At 36.2% G+C, this 22904-nt stretch overlaps 1 protein-coding gene across 2 annotated transcripts in view; it reads left to right on the top strand.

Moving 5' to 3' along the window:
- The window catches only part of LOC121327963 (cell division cycle protein 16 homolog), a 29252-nt gene that overhangs the window by 1522 nt on the left and 4826 nt on the right, over positions 1-22904 (top strand). Inside the window, exons 3-14 of one of the 2 annotated variants that reach the window (XM_041272352.1) lie at positions 443-538; positions 1007-1045; positions 9793-9933; positions 12375-12534; positions 13647-13741; positions 14902-15035; positions 15225-15304; positions 15943-15992; positions 17651-17724; positions 17805-17930; positions 20373-20525; positions 20979-21042. In XM_041272352.1, coding sequence (XP_041128286.1) covers positions 443-538; positions 1007-1045; positions 9793-9933; positions 12375-12534; positions 13647-13741; positions 14902-15035; positions 15225-15304; positions 15943-15992; positions 17651-17724; positions 17805-17930; positions 20373-20525; positions 20979-21042 — 1212 coding nt within the window. Of the gene's footprint in view, positions 1-440; positions 539-1006; positions 1046-9792; positions 9934-12374; positions 12535-13646; positions 13742-14901; positions 15036-15224; positions 15305-15942; positions 15993-17650; positions 17725-17804; positions 17931-20372; positions 20526-20978; positions 21043-22904 lie in introns of both variants that reach the window. The other variant, XM_041272350.1, reaches the window with a different exon arrangement.

The following is a 22904-nucleotide window of genomic DNA, read 5'->3' on the forward strand; positions in this document are numbered from 1 at the left end:
CATTTAGTGTTCTTTTTTGGGTGGATGTGGTAGTACCCTAATACTATAGCTTAGCATTAGATTGTCACCAGCATATATGCCTGTCTTTACTGTAACACACATGAGTTAGTTAACTTCTAATTGGTAGTACTTTTGCTCGTAGATGTGACCCCTGTCCTGGTTTGTCCACTGCAATTGGGGCCCTCCTAGGGATACTGGGGTGCAGCAGCAATGTGTTGATGTGTCACACAATGCTTTCAAAATTAAGCATATGAGCCCTACATAGAGAATGGAAGTGAAAGTAGGCAATTTGAAGATTAATTAATTAGTTATTCCCATTAAGCAAAGTTTAGTTCAAGAAGACAGATAGATAGGTTGTTATCTGTATCGTTAATTCAGCATATAATGCATATGTTACATGTAGTACCAAGCTCAGTATTGATTGTACATTCTCTGTTTAGAGGATCCTCAAGATGTTTACTGGCTTGCGCAGTGCCTTTATCTCACATCACAGTATCATAGCGCTTCACATGCTCTTCGCTCACGAAAGCTAGATAAGGTAAGCTGCACCTTTCACTTCATTTTCATTAATAGATTTTACTTGCTTTTTATTATTCTTCCTACTTTTCTCCTTGAAGCAAACTGCATACATTGAAATTAATATGGAATGTTGTAACTAAGCAGTACTAAACCATGAACATCTTGGTTTATGATGTCTCTTAATCCCCTTGATTTTAAATGTTTTGTAATTATTCTTTGATAATAGACTCAATGCCACCTTTTAAACATATGTTGCTGTGTTGATATCATAATTATCAGACTGTTTACTTGTTCAGTGTTTTCTTTCTAGTGCTTAAAAGTCTATCAAATAAAATGGTCTTCTGTGTGTAAATCTAGAGGTTTTGGTACACTAGTCTTGCGCAACCAATATTACGTGGTTTAAATTTGGTCTTGTGTTAACATTTTTAATATGTAACATTGTAAAGGCTAATACATTTTAATGTTCATATGTTTCTGTGTTTTACAGTTCCATTTAGCTTGTCAGTATCTTGCTGCAAGGTGTCATGTAAGTATTTATTTATTTATAAGTCATTACAAATAAATTGTATAGTGTCCAGCCTTAACAGACACAGGCTTTATTGTAAATCCTAGTTTTAGATAGAAACTGTATTTTGTACAGTAGCAAAACAGAAGAAAACTGAAACAAACTAGCCCTTGTGAACTATATGCAACAAGATGTGCTGGTCATACTGTAGATATTTCAACAAGTAATCTTGCTTTCAAAGAAATAATTATATTGAGAAAGGGGCCAGTTACATAGATGAAACATCACCCAGAAAAAAGAACCACATTGACAATTACAATCACTATGCCATTTTTGATGTTAGTTTTAAATCTGTACAAAATATTACCTTAAAAATATGACCAAACAGTTGTATTTAATTTACATAGTGTTTGTACTTACTAAAACAAAACAAAATATAGCCTTCCACAACATGTTGCATCAATCGCATGATTTGAACACACTGACAGCAAATATTACATAAGAACATAAAGTTTACAAACGAGAGGAGGCCATTCGTCCCATCTTGTTCGTTTGGTTGTTAGTAGCTTATTGATCCCAGAATCTTGTCAGGCAGCTTCTTGAAGGATCCCAGGGTGTCAGCCTCAGCAACATTATTGGGGAGTTGGTTCCAGACATCGAGTTCTCTGTGTAAAAAAAGTGCCTCCTATGTTCTGTTCTGAATGCCCCTTTATCTAATCTCCATTTGTGACCCCTGGTCCTTGTTTCTTTTTTCAGGTTGAAAAAGTCCCTTGGGTGGCATTGTCAGTATCTTTTAGAATTTTGAATGCTTGAATCAGATCGCTGCGTAGTCGTCTTTATTCAAGAACAAATAGATTAAATTCTTTAAGCTTGTCTGCATATGACATGCCTTTTAAACCTGGAATAAGTCTGGTCGCTCTTCTTTGCACTCATTCTAGAGCAGAAATATCCATTTTGTAGCGAGGTGATCAGAACTGAACACTATTCTAGTTGAGGTCTTACTAATGCATTGTAAATTCATTTTTTTAACATTTCTTCCCTTGATTTAAATTCAACACTTTTCACTATATATCTGAGCATCTTGTTGCCCTTTTATATAGCTTCCCCACATGATCTAGATGAAGACATTTCTGAGTCAACATAAACTCCTAGGTATTTTTCATAGATTCCTCCTTCAACTTCCGTATCTCTCATATATTTATAATGCACATATTTTTGGACTGTGGGCAGTACCTTGCACTTTCTTCTCTATTAAATATCATTTGCCATGTGTCTGCCCAGTTCTGAATGCTGTCTAGATCATTTTGAATGACCTTTGCTGCTGCAATTGTGTTTGCCACTCCTATTTTTAAGTCGTCTGGAAATTTAACAAGTTTGCTTACTGTACCAGAACCTATCATTAATGTAGATTAGGAATAGCAGAGGACCTAATACTGTGGTACTCCACTGGTTACGTCGCTCCATTTTGAGGTTTCTCTTCTAATCAGTACTTTCTGTTTTCTATATGTTAACCACTCCCTAATCCATGTGCATGCTTTTCCTTGAATCCCTACTGTGTTCAGTTTGGAAATAAATTTAGTCGTTGCCAGTTATTTTTATTTTCTCCCAATTTGAAATGGCCAATTATTATTTAGGCTCAGCTCACCGCTACCACCCCTGCGCTGACTCGGGAGCGGCGAAGACGAACACACGCTGTCCTCTGAAGCGTGTGCTGTCAGCAGGCCGCTTCTTTACACACTGCGGATTCACCACACAGCCGCCCAGGAGCTACAGCGTAGGAGGACAAGGCAGCTCCCAGGCAGGTAACAGGCAAGCCCACAGGCACCTGGCCAGACTACAGGGGACACTGGTGCGCAGTGAGCCGAGGACACCCTGGCCGACCTAGACCCCCCCAGGATACTGTTACCATATAAGTAATTTTCCATTTTGGATCATCCGGCCCAGTTTTTTTTTTTTTTTTGAGCTCATAGTCCCTTTAATACTTCTGCCTCTGTTATGCTGAAGTTATTTAAAACTGTCTGTATCCTCCTTTGTAAAAACTTGTGAAAAGTAATCATTTAGTGTATTTGCTGTTTATCTCGCCGTCTGATTTTGCCATTTGTATCTCTTAGACATTTTACCTCCTCTTCTGAATGTTTTTTTTTTAATTGGTTTTAGCCCCCTTAGCAATACTCATTTCTATCTCTTGCTTGGCTTTTCTAACTTTCTTTTTGACCTGTGTTTGCAGTTCCAAGTACTCCTTCTGTGTACTTTGCTCTTGCTCTCTTTTAAATGCTCTGTAAAGTGCCCTTTTTCTCTGAATATATATTTTAATTGATATTAAACCATTTTGGCAATTTTGTTTTAGATTTAGATTTGTCTACTTTTGGGATGTAATTATGTTGTGCCTCTAGTACTACGTGTTTAAAAAACAGCCATCTTTTTTTGTGGATGTTTTTTTATCTATTTTACTCTAATCTACTTCTGTTAGTCTCTGTTTCATACCTTCATAGTTTGCCTTTCTAAAATTGTAAACCTTAGCTTTAGTCATTACTTTTTGGGTTTTTTAAAAAGCACTTCAAATGAGACCATGGTCTGAATTTGCCAATGGTTCTCTGACCTCTGTTTTAAGTATTCTGTCTTCGTTATTTGAAAAGACTAAATCAAGGCATGCTTCCCCTCTAGTCAATGCCTTGACAAATTGCATCAGGAAGCAGTCATTTGTCATTTCAACCATTTCAATTTCATCTGTCATGCACCCTACCAGGTTTTCCCATTTTAAATGGGGGAAGTTGAAATCCTCCATTAATATGGCTTCTCCTTTTACTGTACGCCTTTTTAATGTCATTTTATAACAGATTACTTTGCTCTGCGCCTAAATTTGGCGGTCAGTAGCATGCCCTTTTGAATTTTTGTTCGTTATTCTGACCCATATATATTCTGCATTGTTTTTTTTTTTCTTCCAGATTTAACATCTGGACTATTTCTAATGTATAGTGCTACCCCTCCGCCTCTCTTGTCCTGTCTTTCTGTCCTATACTGTGTATACCCACTAATATTATATTAATCTCCATTCATCTCGGATAACCAAGTCTCTGTAACGCCTGTCACATTGTACTTTTTAGTGCGGTAGCTTCAAGTTCTAACATTTTGTTTGAGACTTCTATCATTGATAGAAATACTTTTAATGGCTGTCTTACCTGATTTGTTGCCCTTGTTTTGATGTAGTCTCCCTTCTGTTTTTTTGTTGATTTCTCCCCCTTCCTTTCTAGTTTAAATGCTTCTGAACCACCTCGATGATCCTTTCTCTGAGCAGATTGGTTCCCTTTTTATTTAAGTGCAGTCTGTCCCGCCTATATAGATAGTCCTTGTTGTAGAATGTGGTCCAGTGTTCAAGGAAGGTGAAGCCTTCCTGTGTGCACCATGTTTTCAGCCATGCATTTAGATTATTTATATATAGCTGTCCGTATGCTCCTTTGCAAGGTGTCGGCAGATCTCAGAAAATACCAGTGTTTTGGTATTGTCTTAATTTCCTTCCTAGATCTCTGCCAGTGTAATATTTTTTAAGAACAGTAGATGTCCTTGTGGGACCAAAAAACAATGGTATTTTTCAGAAGTTTGCAAACTTTTTCAGTCTGGGACCCTGTCTTTCTGAGGGTGAACAACTTGCGACCCTCAATTTCTATGTAAGTAAAATTTAAACGTACACAGCTATATTTTTAAACAAATTCATGATTTCAAAACATTTAAATTACACACTTGAAAAGTGCATTGGCAGTCAAAGACTAATATAGTAAACTACACATTTTCAACTTAATAAAAAATAAAATAATGCAAAAACACAATAATCCTACCTTTTCAGTGTGATGGGTGTGCCTGTTTTTCAGAAGAGGTTCTATGCTGGTAATACACATTCGCAGATCATCTTCAACACTGAGACTTGTTTGCTTTAGATTGCAACCAAATTCGAAAATGCCGACTCAAGGGCATGTCGATGCAAAAGGCACAACCACTTTCATGGCTTTGCATACTAGTTCTGAGTATTCCATGTGCAGAGAACCAAAAATCACAAAGTAATTGTTTTGGAAAAGTGAGCTTCAGGGTATTACCACATGATAAAACCACAAGCTTGTCCTGCATTGCTGGGGGCAAGGCTACATTTTTAACAGCATCTTCTGCTGTAACCTTTGGAAAATAATGCAGCAGCTGGTTTTGTAGGCCTTTCAAGTGTGATAGGATGATGTCCTTTATCTTCAACTCACAGAATTAATTTTCTATCCTGAAATCTGCCATTGGAGAGAGAGTTTCAAAACTGCCATCCTGCACGTGTGAACACCAAGTATTAAGCTTTTTGAACGAATGCTTCGATCTTGTCATTCATAAAAAGGTGGTTTGTATCGCGTCCTTGTAGACTTTTGTTGAGGTCATTGAGCCGATCAAACACATCCACGAGATAGTTAAGCATTGCAAGCCACTGTGAATCTTGGAGAAGTTCAGCATAAGGAAATCATTGTTTCTCCAGAAAAAATACATTGCTTCTCATCTTGGCTGAAACAAACGTGTCAAAACCTTCCCTGGGAAAGCCGTCGTACTTCACTATGAAACAGCGGTTGCTGATGCTCGGAACCCATTTTGTCGCAAAGAACGGAAAACAAACATGCATTAGTTGGTTGACCTTTTGAAGGTCAACATTTTTACAGCCTCATCAAGCACCTTGTAAGGATCAGCAAGCATGTTCTTAGTAGCTAAAGTTTCACAAAGTATTGACCAATGAGTCCAAGCAGCATTGTGTGCAACATGCTGAATTCGAGTCACCAGACCACTGCTCTTTCCTGTCATAGCTCTAGCACCATCAATACATATCCCAATACACCACTCTCAGCATCTTTAACTGCCTCAGTGTCAGGAATGCTTTCCACAGTAGCTCGACCTGAAAGTGGACAACAAAACAATACATCATCCTGCAAAGAGCCTTCGCAAATGTATCTTACAAAAGGTAAGAGCTGTGCAGCCTCTGACATATCACTTGATTTGTCAAGTTGGATAGCAAAAAAGTCACTCTCTCACTTTTCATGTAAAGTTTTTCATGAACATTAGCAGCCATTTCATGAATGCACCGTGCAACTGAATCGTTTGAAAGAGGTCTGTAATTTTATTTATCTGCAGAATCAGATACCAGCATAATGGTTGCTATGTCAGCAGCACATGGCGCTATAGTGATTCAGCGGTGGTGTGGGGCTTACCACTTTTTGCTGTCCTTAAGCCACTATATAGGACGCACAAAGAGCTTTAGTATTCACACTGCTTGCATTAAAATGACACAATGTTGTTTTTTCAGTTTTGCTAATTTCCTCTGGAGAAAAAAATCAGTTGGTTTGTCCTTCAGGGAAGGATGCTTGGTTTCTAAATGACTTCATATTTTTGAAGGTCTCATACTTTCACAAGCAAATATTTCACCACAAAGAACACAGCAGTTGCAGGTTAGTAATGGATCCATTGATTCATAGTCTTTTGACTCATTTTGAACTGTCATTTTACAATGAAACATCCTAATTATGGCAGCCACTTTGCAACTGAGGAAAAGGCAAGGAAAGCTGAACAGCACAGCTTGTGATTTTCATGAGAGCAATTAACGAAAAATTTGACATTGCAACAAAATTTGTGTATGGATGCTATGAACGGGAGAGGACTTATTTGTGAGGGTTACTGGCAAATTTGACTACAGATGGATCGCCAAATTTAACTTTGAAAAATGTAGGACTCTAAAAAAAAGAATCGAGGAGAAGGTGAGAAACCCTGAGCAAGAACTTATTTTTCTTCACTGCATTATACATCAGGATGCACGTTGTAAAGATGGATATAGATCACGTTGTTGGCACTGCAGTGAAAGTAGTGAACTACATTAGAACAAAGGGACCTTTGGTTGGGTACCTATCGCAACTTGTATTGCTTTTGTAAAATATGTACTGCATACCTAATGTACAAGCGAAGTGCTATGGTAGTATAAGTATGAAACACTAATAATTTAAATTTTCAGAACTGAGCTTCGCCCCTGTCTCTTGTTCTCTGGTGGGCCCCCCCCCCCCCCCCGTTCTCCAGAGGTAGAACTTGATTTCGCCGTCTCGACAGCTAAGCGTGTAACGAAAGCTCTATTGAAAGAAACGTCTAAAGTCCTCTGCTGTTTGGGATATTTGTTAAATGTCCATACATGCAACTGGGGTCACTTGACTAGCGTAAATATTGTTATTTTTGACTTAAGTAAAGCTTTGTTTTGTTTAAGTCAGCTGCACTTCTTTTAATTGGCTGCAATAATGCGCTGCTGCAATGCAAGCTTACTGTATATATTGCAGGCAGCCACGATTGGTGTACATAAAGGTGTATTTATTTAAACATGACTACTGTTCTATATGTTTTATTCCATTTATATGGATTACCTGTAAGGTAATAGGATTTTCAGTCAAGTATAAACTAGTAATTGTACCCTTCGTTACAGCCCTATTATGTTCCCTCCTTTTTTTGTGCATTATTACAATTTATTTTGAATTAAGTAGGCTTGGTACTTTTAATGTTAATTTTTCCTAACACTACCTGTCTTTTTAACATCTCTTGTTCCAACTTCAGTCTATGAACAGCAAAACTGCATAATGATCCTTGCTTCACTTTAGAGCAAATTAGTTTTGCCAACATATGTAGTAAATGTCACTTCTGCAATGTGCAAAGTAACAACCTCTTGTGTTTTACAAATCAAATGGCAGTTTTAGCCATGTGCTGTAGTACACTTTATATTATGGATGGCTATGTGTGTCCAGCAGAAGGTTGAAAGCTCCATGGAAACAGGCATGTTATTTTCACGGTATGGTAATATGGGGTTGTTTATTATACACAAGAAAAAAATGCTCTCAAACGTTGTTTTAAAACTAAACAAATATTTTATTATGTAAAGGCTCAAAGCTACGAAGGGAAATCTATTATTATTATTATTGTTATACCAGTGTGAAATAGGCTATAGCTGGTGTTCTATTTAATCAGTTTTTTTGAGTGTACATTCAAATAGCTCGCCATTACAGTTTCCATACCATGCTCTGGCCCTCAGTTAGAAGTTTGCCAACCCCTGCTTTAGACGAAGAGCTCTACTAACTTGTTATTCTTATGACTAGAACCATTTGATATGTATTTGCAATGTATTAAACAAAGCGGTTACTTTTTAAATTAATAAAGCATTGAGTTAACAATTCTAAATGTGTAAATAAATTATTTTGACATGTATTTAGATACCGTCCATTGTAATTGCTGATAAAGTTTTAAAAAGTTACATGATTAAAAGATTGTGGTATGTTTTTTTTTTTTTTTTGCAAAAAGCTCGTCTGCTGGATTTCATCGACTAGTACTAGAAAGAAACGTATTTCCTATCCCCCCCCCCCCCCCCCAACTTCAGGCACTGTATCTGCATTACATTGAATGTTACAGAAATTTTATTGACATCTATATTGCACTCCCTTCAGTGCTGACAGGGTAACTTAATACCATCTTTCAAAATATGTTTTGTTTGAAAACGTACTGTAAAATGTGCCTATTCATTATTCGAATTATGTCACTATTAGAATTATACACTAATATTGAATGAAGAAAGCTGATGAAATAGTAGAGATTTAAAATTCTAGTTGAAATCTGCAGTTTAATTTCTAATTAAACATGTATGACACTGTACAGAAGCTGTATTTGGTTTTGAGTTTCAGCTCATGAGAGAGAAATACAACAAATTATAGGAGTAAAAACTAAAAATTAGAAAACAGATTGTACTAAAGTGAAAGCATAAACATTTGCAACAATCCCTCTAAACAGGAAAGGTGAAAATATATAATCAGAAAATCACAGTGGAAGGGATACTAAATAAAACTGAGCAGAAAAGGGAAAGCAGATTATATTACTGTATGTGGTGAGGTGCCAGTAAACATCATTTGTCTGTTGGAAAAGGGAACTACGTAACTTAATATAAGGAAATTGTTTTGTATATCTGTTCCTTTGAAACTCACTTATGTATAGGTTCTGAATTTCAAAAATGTTTTTTGTAAAATATATCTATATTCCTTTGTTATCACTTTGCGGGTTGTTCTAAAATGTATTGTGTTCAGTTATCACAATGGCTGTTCTGTTTAACAGAGAAAAGACATGGATGCAAATGTACTTTGTTGCCTTTTCACTTTTAATATTTTTGTTTTATCGCGATCGTGTAAACCATCTTCAGACGTGTACACCAATGGTGTGTGTTTACACTTACGATTCAGACCTGAACTGGCTTAGGTTCGATCAGATTAAAAGATTCTTATCATTTGAGCTAACCGTTTACACTTAAACACAGATCTAGGCTGGCTGTAGTCCCGTATGCACACACGCATAGCCCCTAAACTTCAGTGGGTGCCCAATGACGTCCTATCTCCTACCACTGGCAAACGCTGCATTCATAGTACAGCAAAAAACAGACCAAAGCTATCACAGAGCCCACTCTGAAGCAGGCCACTTTTTGAGGACAGCTGGTCCTGGGACGGCTTAAAAGTGGCTAGTGTAAACTGGATACAAGGGTGCTATACTATCAAATCTAAAATCTTTATAAGGCCTTGGGTGAACAAGGCACTCTTGATTGGCTGGACAGATTCCAAGCAGTGCTGGTGGTAGGCCATAGAGACAGTGTGATCTCATTAACTCTTCATAAGCTGTGGTTTTATTTTGTGAATAATTTTGTGAAGTAATTATTAATTGTTACTCTATAACCATGTTTTGTTTTTTTTCAGTATGCTGCGAAAGAGTACCAGCAAGCTCTTGATATCCTGGACATGGAAGAACCTATTAATAAAAGGCTACTGGACAAGAGCACAAAGGAAGACAATGGTATCAAAGATTATGCTAAAGACTGGGGAATGTCTACCTCTTCAGTAAGTGATAAACCCTGGTCAATGTGGTAGTGTTATTTTATATTGCTTTGGATGTTACTCTAATGTCTTATTTCCCCATGGCTGTGAGTAGATAGATTTCAGCTAAACCCACTCTAGTGTTGAATACTAACTGCCTAAACAATGTGACCTTTTAACTTGATCCAAAGTATAGCAGCAGTTCTTGTTTTTGTTATAAAGCGGAACACTAATTGCACGCTCTTACCTATGGTGCTTGATTACATCCCTATAAAAAGGGAGCATTGTTTTTGTTACAGACTGCTTGTTTTAACAAAAATGTGGTTGTAAATTTAGTGGCTTTTCCCCCCAGGTTTTTACTGGCTAATTAAATTCCGGTAAAAACTGTTTTTGCTGATTATTTGCCTTAGAATTCACATGAAGTCTATTATGTTATTTGTAGGGATATACTTAAATTTAAGTTATGGAATAAAATTATGATTTCTCAAACAATTCACATACCTGTTTAAACATTAAATAAATCTAAGTAGACAATATTTCAGAGCACTATAAAAGCCTACAAATAGTGGTGCTTGCTTCCTTGCTAAAAAAAAAAAAAAGAGTGCTGTCACAGGCAAGCATGCAACATCCCCCAGCAATTGCTGCTGACATTCTCTGTCTGGTGTGGACTTGCCAGTAGATTGAGATTGCACGTCTGCATCCACTGAATTGGTTGGAAGTGTAAGGCAAAGCTTTGCCAAGATACAGATGTGGAAAACGATTACAAACAGTCTCAAAACTTGGGTACCCAAGGGCATCTGCAATATATGCTACACGTTTCATTGTCATGTTGTTTGTCTCATCCAATAATTTTATTTTATTAGTACAGAGTCAAAAAAAGAAAATGTGCCTATTCTGGTCTAAAATTCTAACTGTTTTTAAAAAGCAGCAGGTTGTTTGGAGCGAGGTGGCTGTGCTAGATCGTACCTGTAGTACTGATTTAACTTGGCGACAACCTACAGGAATATCTTGTCTGTGCTGACTTTCCATTTTGGATCTGAAAACTATTTGTTTATTTTACCTTCTGTTTAGTAGCCTTTTGTTTTAATGGGTGATTCTGAAGCTAAATAGCGATCGATCATATTTTCTCCAGACATATTTACAAGATGTGCAAAACAATTACCTCCATCTGCATGTACAGATTCTTTGGGAAATACCTTGACACGATCCTCAGTCTAAAGAAATTTTTTGTATACTTTTTGTGTCAGCCTAAAGAAATTTTTGGTGTTTTTTTGTGTTTTTTTTTTTTTTTTTTTTGCTTTGTTGTCTGTATCTGGTATTTTTACCTTCAATGATGAAAATTAGATTTTAGTAACCTAAATCAAAACAATGCAGCACTGATTTGTCCCACCACTTACTATACAGAACAGGTCACACAAAAACCATTACAGACGCACCGATAGGCTGATTAAAACATTGCTGTCATTCGAACAATAAACAAGAACACTTCCGTTGTTGTCAGTGGAATAGCCTGGACTCGAACCGGTGCCCTCCAATCTATAAAGTGCATCCTGCACGTGGAGCACCACTCGAGAGCCCTTGGAGTATTTTGTTGTAAATGTTGTTTATCTATGGAAGTGTGTGGTTTTTTTTTTTTGTTTTTTTGGGTTTTTTTTGCCTAAGAAGTATCAAAAAAGTTGTCTAATTTGCGTTGTGTACGCAACACATCATGGAGTAGTCATGCCCCCTATTAGAAATTTACTTGGAGCCCTGGGTTTTTTTTGTGGAATTAAAGAATGCGTCGCCCCATTCGGTTAGACCCTTATTATTTTTAAATGACTTGAAATAATCAGTTTTTTTCTGAATTATAAGTAAAGGGTTTTTAAAAATCAAAAAATGGTAGTACCTCATTTAATCAAGGTTTTTTTTTTTTTTTTTCTCTCCGTACGTGTGCTGTATGCATTGGCCCCTAAGAGGTGAATTTTACGGTGACCCCTCAATTTCCTGATTTCCGCAAAATCGCAATTTAGGTAGACCCCTATTTATTTGTAATGACTTGAAATATCTGTTTTTTTCTGAATTAAAGGGTTTTTAAAATCCAAAAATGTAAAAAAAAAAAAAGGGTGTGAGCATATGGTAGGTTTTTGATCAGACTAATGGCAAGCCCATCATTTTTTCTTTGACAGATCTCTCTCAGTATATAGTTTAAAGTATCGGTTTGACATTTTTTATCGTCTGTTTTTTATGGAATGGCTCTTACTTTAGAGTTCTCAAATATTTTATTGGAAAAAAAATAAATAAATAAAAAACTCCCGATTCTTTGAAGTGTTTATCCTGTTTAATGGTCAGACAAACACTTCATTACTGACCTTCTACACCCCCCGAGTGAAATTCAGAGAAAATGTGGAAGTTTGTTTTGCTATTTTATCGGGAACATAAACCTGTACAAAATAGGTTGTTTGACTCCCTGTGATGCCTTCATCCAGATCAAGAGCTCAATTTGCCTTTTACGGGGGAAGATCTATGATGCCATGGATAACAGACCCCTGGCAACCAGCAGCTTCAAAGAGGCTTTGAAACTAGACGTTTACTGCTTTGAAGCATTCGACCTTTTAACATCGCATCACATGTTGACTGCCCAAGAAGGTAGGAAAATTATTACTATTATTATTATTATGCATCCCAGTTAGGAGGCTTGTGTGATTTTGCAAACCCGCTGCTGCAGACACAACTGTTAATACCTTATGAACCATATATGTTGGCTACTTAATTATGGAAGCTCTGTGGGCAAAATTTACTGACACCATTCATTTTGACCTGGGCTACAAATAACATATTGTGACTCTTTGGTTTCCAGGTGATAAAGACCTTTGACATACTGTTTTCATACTAGGTACAAAGATATATTATGTGGTTCTGTAGGTATAGTTCCATTGTGGGTGTGGTATAAGAAACAACCCTTTTCTGGTTTGCAAAGCTACTGCCACGACAGTGTCAAAACCTTGTATCTCCAGAAGCCATTTCAGCTACTGACTTTGTATTTCTAGGTTCTTATAAACCCTTTATGCTAAATGCATTACTCGCCATGAAACACAGCTGCCATATTCAGGTCATGTAACTAAGTTACAGCTGTATAGAAACTGTACAGTATTTCAATGTCTTTATTACTGATACACAACTGTATTTGATTCTTTTTTTTGTGTGTGTTTTTTTTTCAAATTTTGTCCAAATTAACCCTTTCACTGACTCACTGGGTTTTTATAGTTTATACACAGCTGTATTCTATGATTTTCAAAGTTTCATTACAGGTGGTGGCCATTTCAAACGAGCTGTTTCTGTGCCTCATTGTTTTTGATCCTGGATATATCAATGATACAGTTCTTTTCACAGCTGCATATTACTTCAATTAGGCTATGCTAACAGCGATGCTTTGTTCACAGAAAACCACAACTAACTGATTTACTTTAACAGCCCTGTTGACAACTGATCAGCTCAAATATAGAATGCCACTTTAGTCAAAAGTAGTGTATTGTTATCTTTTTTTTTACATCCAGTATGAAATTAATTAAGAATATATTGAAATAGTTGGTGTACAATATTTGTGATTTAAGAATATGTGTGACATTTTTTTTGTATTTAAGCAGTTTAGATCCACTGAGATATATATCTTATCAGGGATGTATACAGTAGAGACACAGTTTATATTGGCAAGAATGAAAGATTTATTAGTGGATTTTTGTGTGTGTGTGTTCCTGCAGAAAAAGAATTTCTTGATTCCCTACCTCTAAGCCAACAGTGTACAGAAGAAGAAGAAGACCTGGTCCATTTTCTATTTGAAAATAAATTGAAAAAGGCAAGTGGCTGAGCAGAAGCAGTAACTATACACACTAACAGTGCAGTAGACCAGTGCTGAGCAAACTTTTTTATGACGTCCCCTTCTCTTGGCATACATTTTGTTGCGCGACCCCCCCCCCCCCCTGACACACATTCAAATGTTACAACGCATCATTGGAATTTAACATTATAGTCTTAATTTTAATTTTTTTTTTTAAGGAGTTAATGTAATAAGTCCATATTTAACCACAAAGTCCAGATTTCACTAAATATATATATATATATATATATATATATATATATATATATATATATATATATATATATATATATATTAACAAACACATTAAGTTTTTATATTTGTGCTTCTAGATATAATTTATAAATATTGAAAATGCGTACAACAAATTAAACATTTTATAACCGGTCTATGAATCTTTTTTTACACTTGGCGTGTCAACATTTAGCTAACATTTCTAGCAAATAAATCCATGAAAAAAAAAAATCCATGTTAAATCGTTTTTTTTTTTTAACCACTTTTCATAAGACATCTGAAAAACATTATTGTTCAGCACTTAAGTCTTAAAATATAAATCTGGGTTTTCACAAATTAAATATTTATTTCCTAGCTAAATCTGAAGCAAATGTGAAATGAGCCCCCATCCATTGAAGTGTTTGATTTGGCATTGTATGCTGCAGATTTGCCCTTCCGCTCCGAGACAATCTCTCCACTTCCCCGCCTCTGTATACAATGCCACAAAACAATGTACACATTTCAAAACTTAAGAATGTGTTTAACATTTGTGTTTAGCTAAATCTGGACTTTTCTTTTTAAAGGACAAATTCGATACATTAAATTTGGGAGGAAAAAAGCATGACTTATGCTGTCTGCATAGAATGGATAATGTTTGATTTTTCTGTTTGTGTTCCTTTTAATCTACTCTATTTCTGAGAGGGGGGGGAATAGGAAACTAAAAATGAACTACCTTGATGAATTATCATTGTTAAATTAAGTATACTGTAAGCCCATTCATATTTGTTTGTACAACAATAGACCATTGTATAAGACTTCTCAAGTAGTGCATATATTTGTTCAAGTAACTTCTACAGCTGTTTAAATTGGATGGGCTTTGCAAAGTTGCTTTGAAACCAACAACCCTTTTTTTCTTGATCTCACAGTATAACAAACCCAGTGAAACCGTGGTTACTGACACAATTGATGGTCTTCAGGAAAACTTGGATGTTGTTGTGTCTTTAGCAGAGAGACATTATTATAACTGTGATTTTAAAATGTGCTACAAACTCACATCGACGTAAGTATACACTTAGTGCCCTTTTTAAGTGATATGAACAATCAAACATACCCACAATCTGATGCTTGTTTTAGTTTTCAGACCATAGAAATGTAGAAACTTACGTCATTTATGCAATCATTAATCTAAATATTTTGGTACAGCAGTGTGCTGGTTTATAATAAAGTAATTTATTTTTTTTTTCCCCAGGGTAATGGAAAAAGATCCTTTTCATGCAAATTGTCTACCTGTGCATATAGGAACACTGGTAGAACTCAGCAAAGCAAATGGTAAGATTCTATCTGGCTGCTTATTCAACTTTCCACCCAGTGTGCAGCAACCAAGCCTCCTTTTACAAAGGCTTTTTTTTTTTGTTTTTGCTAATATACAAAGCCCCAGCAGAAACGGAATAAAGATTATACTGTGCACATTTAGTATTAAATTTAGTAGAAAGCAAAAGAAATGTGTCTACTAACAAGATGGCGTACTAAAAAGAACATTTATTTAGGTTGTAACTTTACCATTGCATGTCTATTCTTGCCTTTATCTGTATTCTGTAGATCAGCTCAGGCATGCTATTGTGTTGCATTAAAAACCTAAGAACTGTATCTGCATTTAGTGGTAATTGACACCCTCTATCTCTTTGCAAATTGCATGTTTCTCTTATTGCTGCTAAGGAAAGCTGTTAAACATCTGAATTTGAAATTGTGAGTGAAATAGGCATGTCCAAAAATGAACAAAAGATATAATTTAAAGACGTTAGCTATTTTCTTTAATTTCCTGCTTAATCTTATTGTTTTAGAATTATACTACCTTAACTATATGAATGTCAAAATTTCCTAAGTGGTAATAATATCAGAGTATATTGCGATCAGTTCAGATCCCCTGCACAGCCTTTTTGTTTGTTTGTTTTTCCCCCCTCCCACAGAACTGTTTTATCTTTCACATAAATTGGTGGATTTGTACCCAAATAGCCCAGTAAGTAAAATTTTTTTTTTTTCAAAAGTTGTGACAAATAATTTTTAAATTAAGTATTGCTACATATGTAAATCTGGTGTATTAAGTACAGGAAATTAAAATTATTTTGCCAGCATAATAATAGGGATTTATATTTATCATATATATATATATATCTATATATATATATATATATATATATATATATATATATATATATATATATATATATTATACAGAGAGAGAGAGAGAGAGAGAGAGAGATAGATATGACACACACACAGTCAAACCTGCTCATGCGAACACGTTTTATTTAGCAATCTTTTTAAATTCCTCCCAATGATGTTTGTGCTTTTATTTAACTATTAAGCAACCACCTGTCAAACACAACCAGTGACCACAATTTTCTTGTCCAGCGACTGACTCAAACCTGTATTAAGCACCCTTACACAGTTAGAAAAAAAATGTGGTTTTAAATGGTATGTCCTAAATTAAAAGGAATATGGTAACCATTTTAGTGTCTTTTATCTGTAATCAATAAAACAACAGCGCGCTCTTGTAAAGGAAGAGAGAAAAACATGATGAAACAAAAGGTCCTCCCTAGATGACAGAATTAAAGTTATTAAACTTGTAAAGACAGCGAGTGCCAGAAAAACTGCTTAACAATCCGGCACTAGAAAGACGCAGATACAGCATTTTGAAACGGAAAGAACTAGGGCTTGAAGTTTTTAGGTTTTTATTTTTTTTAGCCAATTCAATGTTTTAATTAAACTGTTACTAAACAAAGTCGCTTCTTTTTACCTTGATGTCCTGATTGACTTGCTGATTCTGTTTCACCTTCATTATTCAAGCAGTGACATTAGTCACTTCCCCCAGATAACTTTAATTTCGTTCCTGCAATTGCCTGGGAACTAGATAGCTTCCAATGCGTCAGTTTCGTGTTGTGTTATTCTTTCCCGCTAATGTAACAGAATGTTCTCATAATTAGGATGTGGCAGCTTAAGGCTTAAAGGCAAACCGTTAAAAGGAAAATAAACACCAAAAAATTCAAGCCATACTTATAAGAGTGTGAAACAATGTGCGCGGTAATCGAAAAATATCTTTTGCTTATGCTGCCGTTGGTTTCAGGATGCAATGAATCAACACGTACATGAAAGGCAGACACAGGCATTGAAATTTGCAAAGGATTTCAAACATTTTGTGAGACCTGAGATAGGCAGACAGGCAGGCAAACATTCATTGCATTTACAAAACAAATTATTTTGTGAAAGTATTATCTAAAGGAATGTTATTAAATGACATACTTCCTTTTGTTCATATTACTACATCTGGCTTTTACAGTGTATGTAACACGCATGTAATTACAGGAAAGCATGTCAGAGAGATAGAAAATTCATAAGTTATGGGCCCTCTTAAGAGACCACTATTAGACTGTCCCTTGAGTGGTCTCTTAATACAGGGTTGACTCTGTGTGTGTGTGTGTGTGTGTGTGTGTGTATTAGTAGGTTTATCACATCAACGCCCCATATCTCACAAATGTAAACTTACTTTCATATCACCCTGTATATGAGAGAGAGAAAATACTAGTATGGTATAATTGCTGTCTGTGTGACATTCATGTCTGTGAATAGATTATTTGAAGTACTGGGTGTGACTTTTAAAGCTGTTCTTTTGCCCAGGTGTCCTGGTTCGCAGTAGGGTGTTATTACCTTATGGTCGGTCACAAAAATGAACATGCAAGGAGATATCTCAGGTATATAACTACACCCACCATTTACTACTTTTAAGTTTGTTTGAAATGTTATGTTTACTTTCAAGAGCATTCCTTTTTAGCAAAGCCACCACTCTAGAGAGGACCTATGGACCTGCATGGATTGCTTATGGCCACTCATTTGCAGTGGAAAGTGAACATGACCAGGCCATGGCAGCCTACTTCACAGCTGCACAGCTAATGAAAGGGTATGTTAACAGATCCCTCTGTGCTGGTTTTATTGTAATTGTTCTCTGCTGCTTTTATAGTGCTCTTTGCTAAATATTCTCAGTTAGGAAAGTTCTTCATAACTTTCTTCCAACAGCTTTTGAATTCCCTTCCCATTGTCTCAAGTGAGTTATAGGATTGTGTTTCTCCAATGATTCCACATGTTTAGAAGAAGTAAAATGTGCAGCCCACAGCAAATTTGTTTTATTTTTTTTTATTTTATTTTTTTCCTGACCAGTGACCGGCTGCATACAATACTCCTATAGAAGTGCAACGCCACTTCTTTCTTTACCAAAACATTGCCGAAGGTGACGGTTCTAAAACTAGCCATCATTGCTCCCTGTTTCTGTAGCGACTGTAAAATACAGGCAAGATTCAAGCAAGTTTTTGAGGTCACAGTCTGACATTAAGTGTAGTTTTGTTTTGGAGGTGCTAACTTCGTAGACCAATCAGTCAAAAGGGCATTAAAATGTTTGACAGCTGAAAGGGAATGTTTAGAACCTGAGTGTAATTATATCATTTGTGTTGTAACACAAGTTGTAACTTTTAGCCAAAGACTAGTTTCCCTCTGATCCACATACAGTCAATAATAATAGTTATGTATTACTTGTTTGGACTGTTACTAGTGTTAATTCTTAGCTTACAAAATACTAGAGGTGTGAATGAGTACGTATGCACTACAAATGTAGAGAACGTACAGTTATTGCATACACTTGTTATTGAGGACAATAAAGAAGACACGAGCACAAACATTTGTCTATTTCAGCTAGTTTTACCCTGATTCTATACGTGTGTACTCTCACGTTTAGTCTTGCTTCAAAAAAAATGCAGGGAAATCAATTTTCTAACGGGGTGTAGCAGTGGTGAATAAGCATTCACAAATAATGCTTAGAAAACAGTCATGGAAACCTCCCTTCATCTTTCCTGCAATGCCATCCCCACTTAGACGCTTTACGTTTGTGTTCTCCCTCTGTGCGGGATGCTAAGTTTATCGTTTGAATTTATTGAAACGTGTTGCATCTTTTGAAGTAAGCAAAGTCATTTTACAAAAATATAGATATTTGTACTGGAATACGACCCTGACCTGAAGATGTCATTAGCAAAGGGGGCCGGTAGTACTAACGAGGTCAAACAATAGGTCACGTTTTACTAAACATTTTAAAACTAATAAACAACCAATTGCCATAATGAACATTTATCGTAGTATGTTGCTTAAAACAATATATTCATAATAAAGTTGAGCTCTTATCTATAAACCTTAACACGTTTTTAAGTTTTGACTTGTTATCTGTAGCTTGGGGTTGTTTACATTATCATCGGCACATTTTAAGTGATTGGAAGCTGAAATTTACTTTTTTAAAACGTGCTTTTTTTAATACCAATACAGCGTTGGTGAGCGATAATCAGTTTGTTTGAAAACCAGGCTTTAATCACTGATAATTGGTGTACAGGAGGTGATTCAGTGAGTGCTCTGGGTCTCAAGCACCAGTGGGGGAAGATAAAATCCCGCATAGTGCAAATAAACCTGTTCTGTCAAATTATACTATGGATGCTTCACAAGCAGAACTGTTATTGCAGTGTTTAAAAATATAAAATCCATTTATACAAAGTCTCCCAGCTTTCCGTAGTTTTTCTTTTGTATTTGTTATGCTCTCATTAGACTATAAACCTAGTAGATACAGCGTCCGTCAGTTCCGGCAGGTTCTACTGTACTTGCTGAATCGGTTTTCTGCCACTGCTAATTAAAATAAATAGCCACCTAGCTAACAATTTCATCCAGAGGGCTACAGTGGAACGTACTGTCTTTAAATTTGGACTTTAGTGAAGATCGCATGTGTACATGAGTACATTAATTATTGTAGATAGTAATTCATAGTCAGCCAGCATTTTTGTAAATAGCAACACATATAATGTACAGTAAAATAAACATTTTATTTCTGTCATCGGTGTCAATTTCAGGTGGTTCATGGTCGGCAAGGTAACAGAGCTGAGAATTTTTTCCTCTGTCATCCTGTCTAGTGCTGTCAGTGTCACAGTACAGTAGTTGCTTAGTAACAAGGTGCAAACAGGTGATTGATTGATCTGTATGAGCGTTTGCGAAGGTGCTTTTTATTTAAAAAAAAAAAAAAGTAAATCTAAATTTGTAACAGTGTATTTTTTTAGCAAAATAAAATCTAAACCTCTAAATTTCAACTCCAACTGTTGTTATTAATTCCAACTTAGACACTTCACATAAGGACTAGCAAGTTTCAAAAGGTACTAGTCCTTTGGACTAGTAATACAGTATTGTTAGTTCCTAACCCTGATTTTTGTCTGTCTGTTTGTCTGTCTGAGAGTCAAGTCAAGGTTAATTAGCATGTGCAGCTTTAGTAATCAATTAGTTAATTGTCCTTTTTTTTTTTTTTTTTTTTTAATGTTCACAGATGTCATCTTCCAATGTTATACATTGGTCTTGAATATGGTTTGACAAATAACTCTAAGCTGGCGGAGAGGTTTTTTAGCCAGGCGCTCAGTATTGCCCCTGAGGATCCTTTTGTCATGCATGAAGTTGGAGTGGTGGCTTTCCAGAACGGAGAGTAAGTATGACTGGCACTTGATCAAATCGAAATCTTCTGGAACTAAACTAATTCCACAGAACTTCTCATAAGCTTATCACTATGTTAAAATGCAACTTGGACACAATATGGAGTTGCTGAATTAACCTTGTTGAATTAAGTTGTCTGTTACTTGTTTTGTAAAATGTTATAGTTTTCCTTTTTTGTATAACAATCTTTTAATGACTCTCTACAGTATGTACGTTAACTTCTGTTTATGTGGTTATAATGTAACTCAGGACAAAGCCTACAAAACATTGACTCTAATAGTTTGTATGAGTGGCTGATTATTTGTTTATATTCTATTTTAAAAAGACTGCAAAAGTGTATTTAAGCGCAGGTCATCTTCCTTTACAGAAATGTGGTATGTCTTGGCTATTTATTGATTGTGTTGCTATATCTGTAATAAGTTTCCAATTGTTTATACTGTTTTAGTTGGAAGACGGCAGAGAAATGGTTTCTTGATGCGATGGAGAAAATAAAAGCTATTGGAAGTGAGGTAAATACAATTTTTGCCTAAATACTGTACAATGAAAAGAGAAACTTTACAACATCAGTTTGTTAATGCCTTTTTTGCATATGTGCCACATTTTCAGCTGCATCAGTAAACCATTCAGTCTCGTTTTGTTCCAAAACCCGACTATATGTGAAACCTGTTTTGGAACAGTGTAATTTAATTTAAGTGAATGTACTGAATTGTTACAATAATGGGATTTCCCCAAGAGAAATCTTGAAAAAAAACTGCATCATAGTTTCCTGGCAACTGCTAACATCCATTTGTATTTGAGCTACAAAAACTTTTCAGAATCATTGTTTTTAGTTTCAGAATCTGGGCATATATGCAGGGCTCCTGACTGTGACTAAAATGGTCACAAATGCGACAAACATTTTTGCAACCTGTTTTTTCGTGGTGAGGCGTCCGACGCCTGTAACACAGAAATGCTGCCTCCAATTAAAATCGTGTGTCAATATTTTTATGAACAGTCTGTATAAAAAATAAAACTTGTATGTAATAAACTGAAGTGCGAGAAGGAAGGTAACAATTTGATCAAATACAAATGCTTTTAAGTGCAGAGGAGTGCTGTATTAATACCAGAAAAATACCACCAGTTTCATGCAGCAGTTGTGATGGTGATCAGACGTGTGCGAGTACTGTTCCGTATAAAAGTGTAGCTTAAAATTAACCGTTGCATTCAAGAAATTTTGAACAAGAACAGCAAAAAATTTAACTACAATTAAGGTTTGTGTGTTGCACAAGTGCTATTAACAGAATGCCCTGAAAACGTCAAATATATTATTATTTTAATGAAGGGCTGTAGTGCAGCAAAAAGCTCAATAATTAAACACAAAAGTGAAAAGGTTACAGCATCAAGCTGAAAAAAAGTTATTTGTGAACTTCAATAAGCCAACATTAAGTCAAATCGTAGGGTGCTGCGAACAGGACAGCGTCACTGGCAAGGCTGTTGCTACCAAGAAGTGAGACTTGGAAACAGAAGCTGCAAGTATATGCACTGGAGTGCTCTTTTAATAATAAAACAATAAACACGCAAGTAAAATAAGGTGTACAAAACAAACAGTTCGAACTCCCTCGATGTTTCAGGCCGAGCCACCACTTTCAAGGAAACACGGCACCCAAACTCCCTTAAACACCAACAGCACAGCAACACACACCTTCACCTTCACATGAACTCACACACACACACACCTTCACCTTCACATGAACTCACACACACACCTTCATGAACTCACACACGCACACACACACCTTCACCTTCACATGAACTGACACACTCCTTCACCAACACTGACATGAACTCGCACACACATACACCTTCACCAAAACTGACATGAATTCACACACATCTTCACCAAGACTGACATGAACTCTCACACACACACACACCTTCACCAACACAGACATGAGCTCTCACACACACACACACACACACAACTTACACACTTTGATTGGAACTGAGTGTGAACTCACCCCACACAGTGGTTGTGACTGTACTTGAGTGAACTCACACACACACACCTTCACCAACACTGACATGAACTCACACACACACACACCTTCACCAACACTGACATGAACTCACACACACACACACACCTTCACCAACACTGACATGAACTCACAGCACACACACACCTTCACCAACACTGATATGAACTCACACACACACACACCTTCACCAACACTGATATGAACTCACACACACACACACCTTCACCAACACTGACATGAACTCACACACACACACACCTTCACCAACACTGACATGAACTCACACACACACACACACCTTCACCAACACTGACATGAACTCGCACACACACACACCTCTTCACCAACACTGA

Source organism: Polyodon spathula, chromosome 15, assembly GCF_017654505.1.
Source record: "Polyodon spathula isolate WHYD16114869_AA chromosome 15, ASM1765450v1, whole genome shotgun sequence".
Classification (NCBI taxonomy): Eukaryota; Metazoa; Chordata; class Actinopteri; order Acipenseriformes; family Polyodontidae; genus Polyodon; species Polyodon spathula.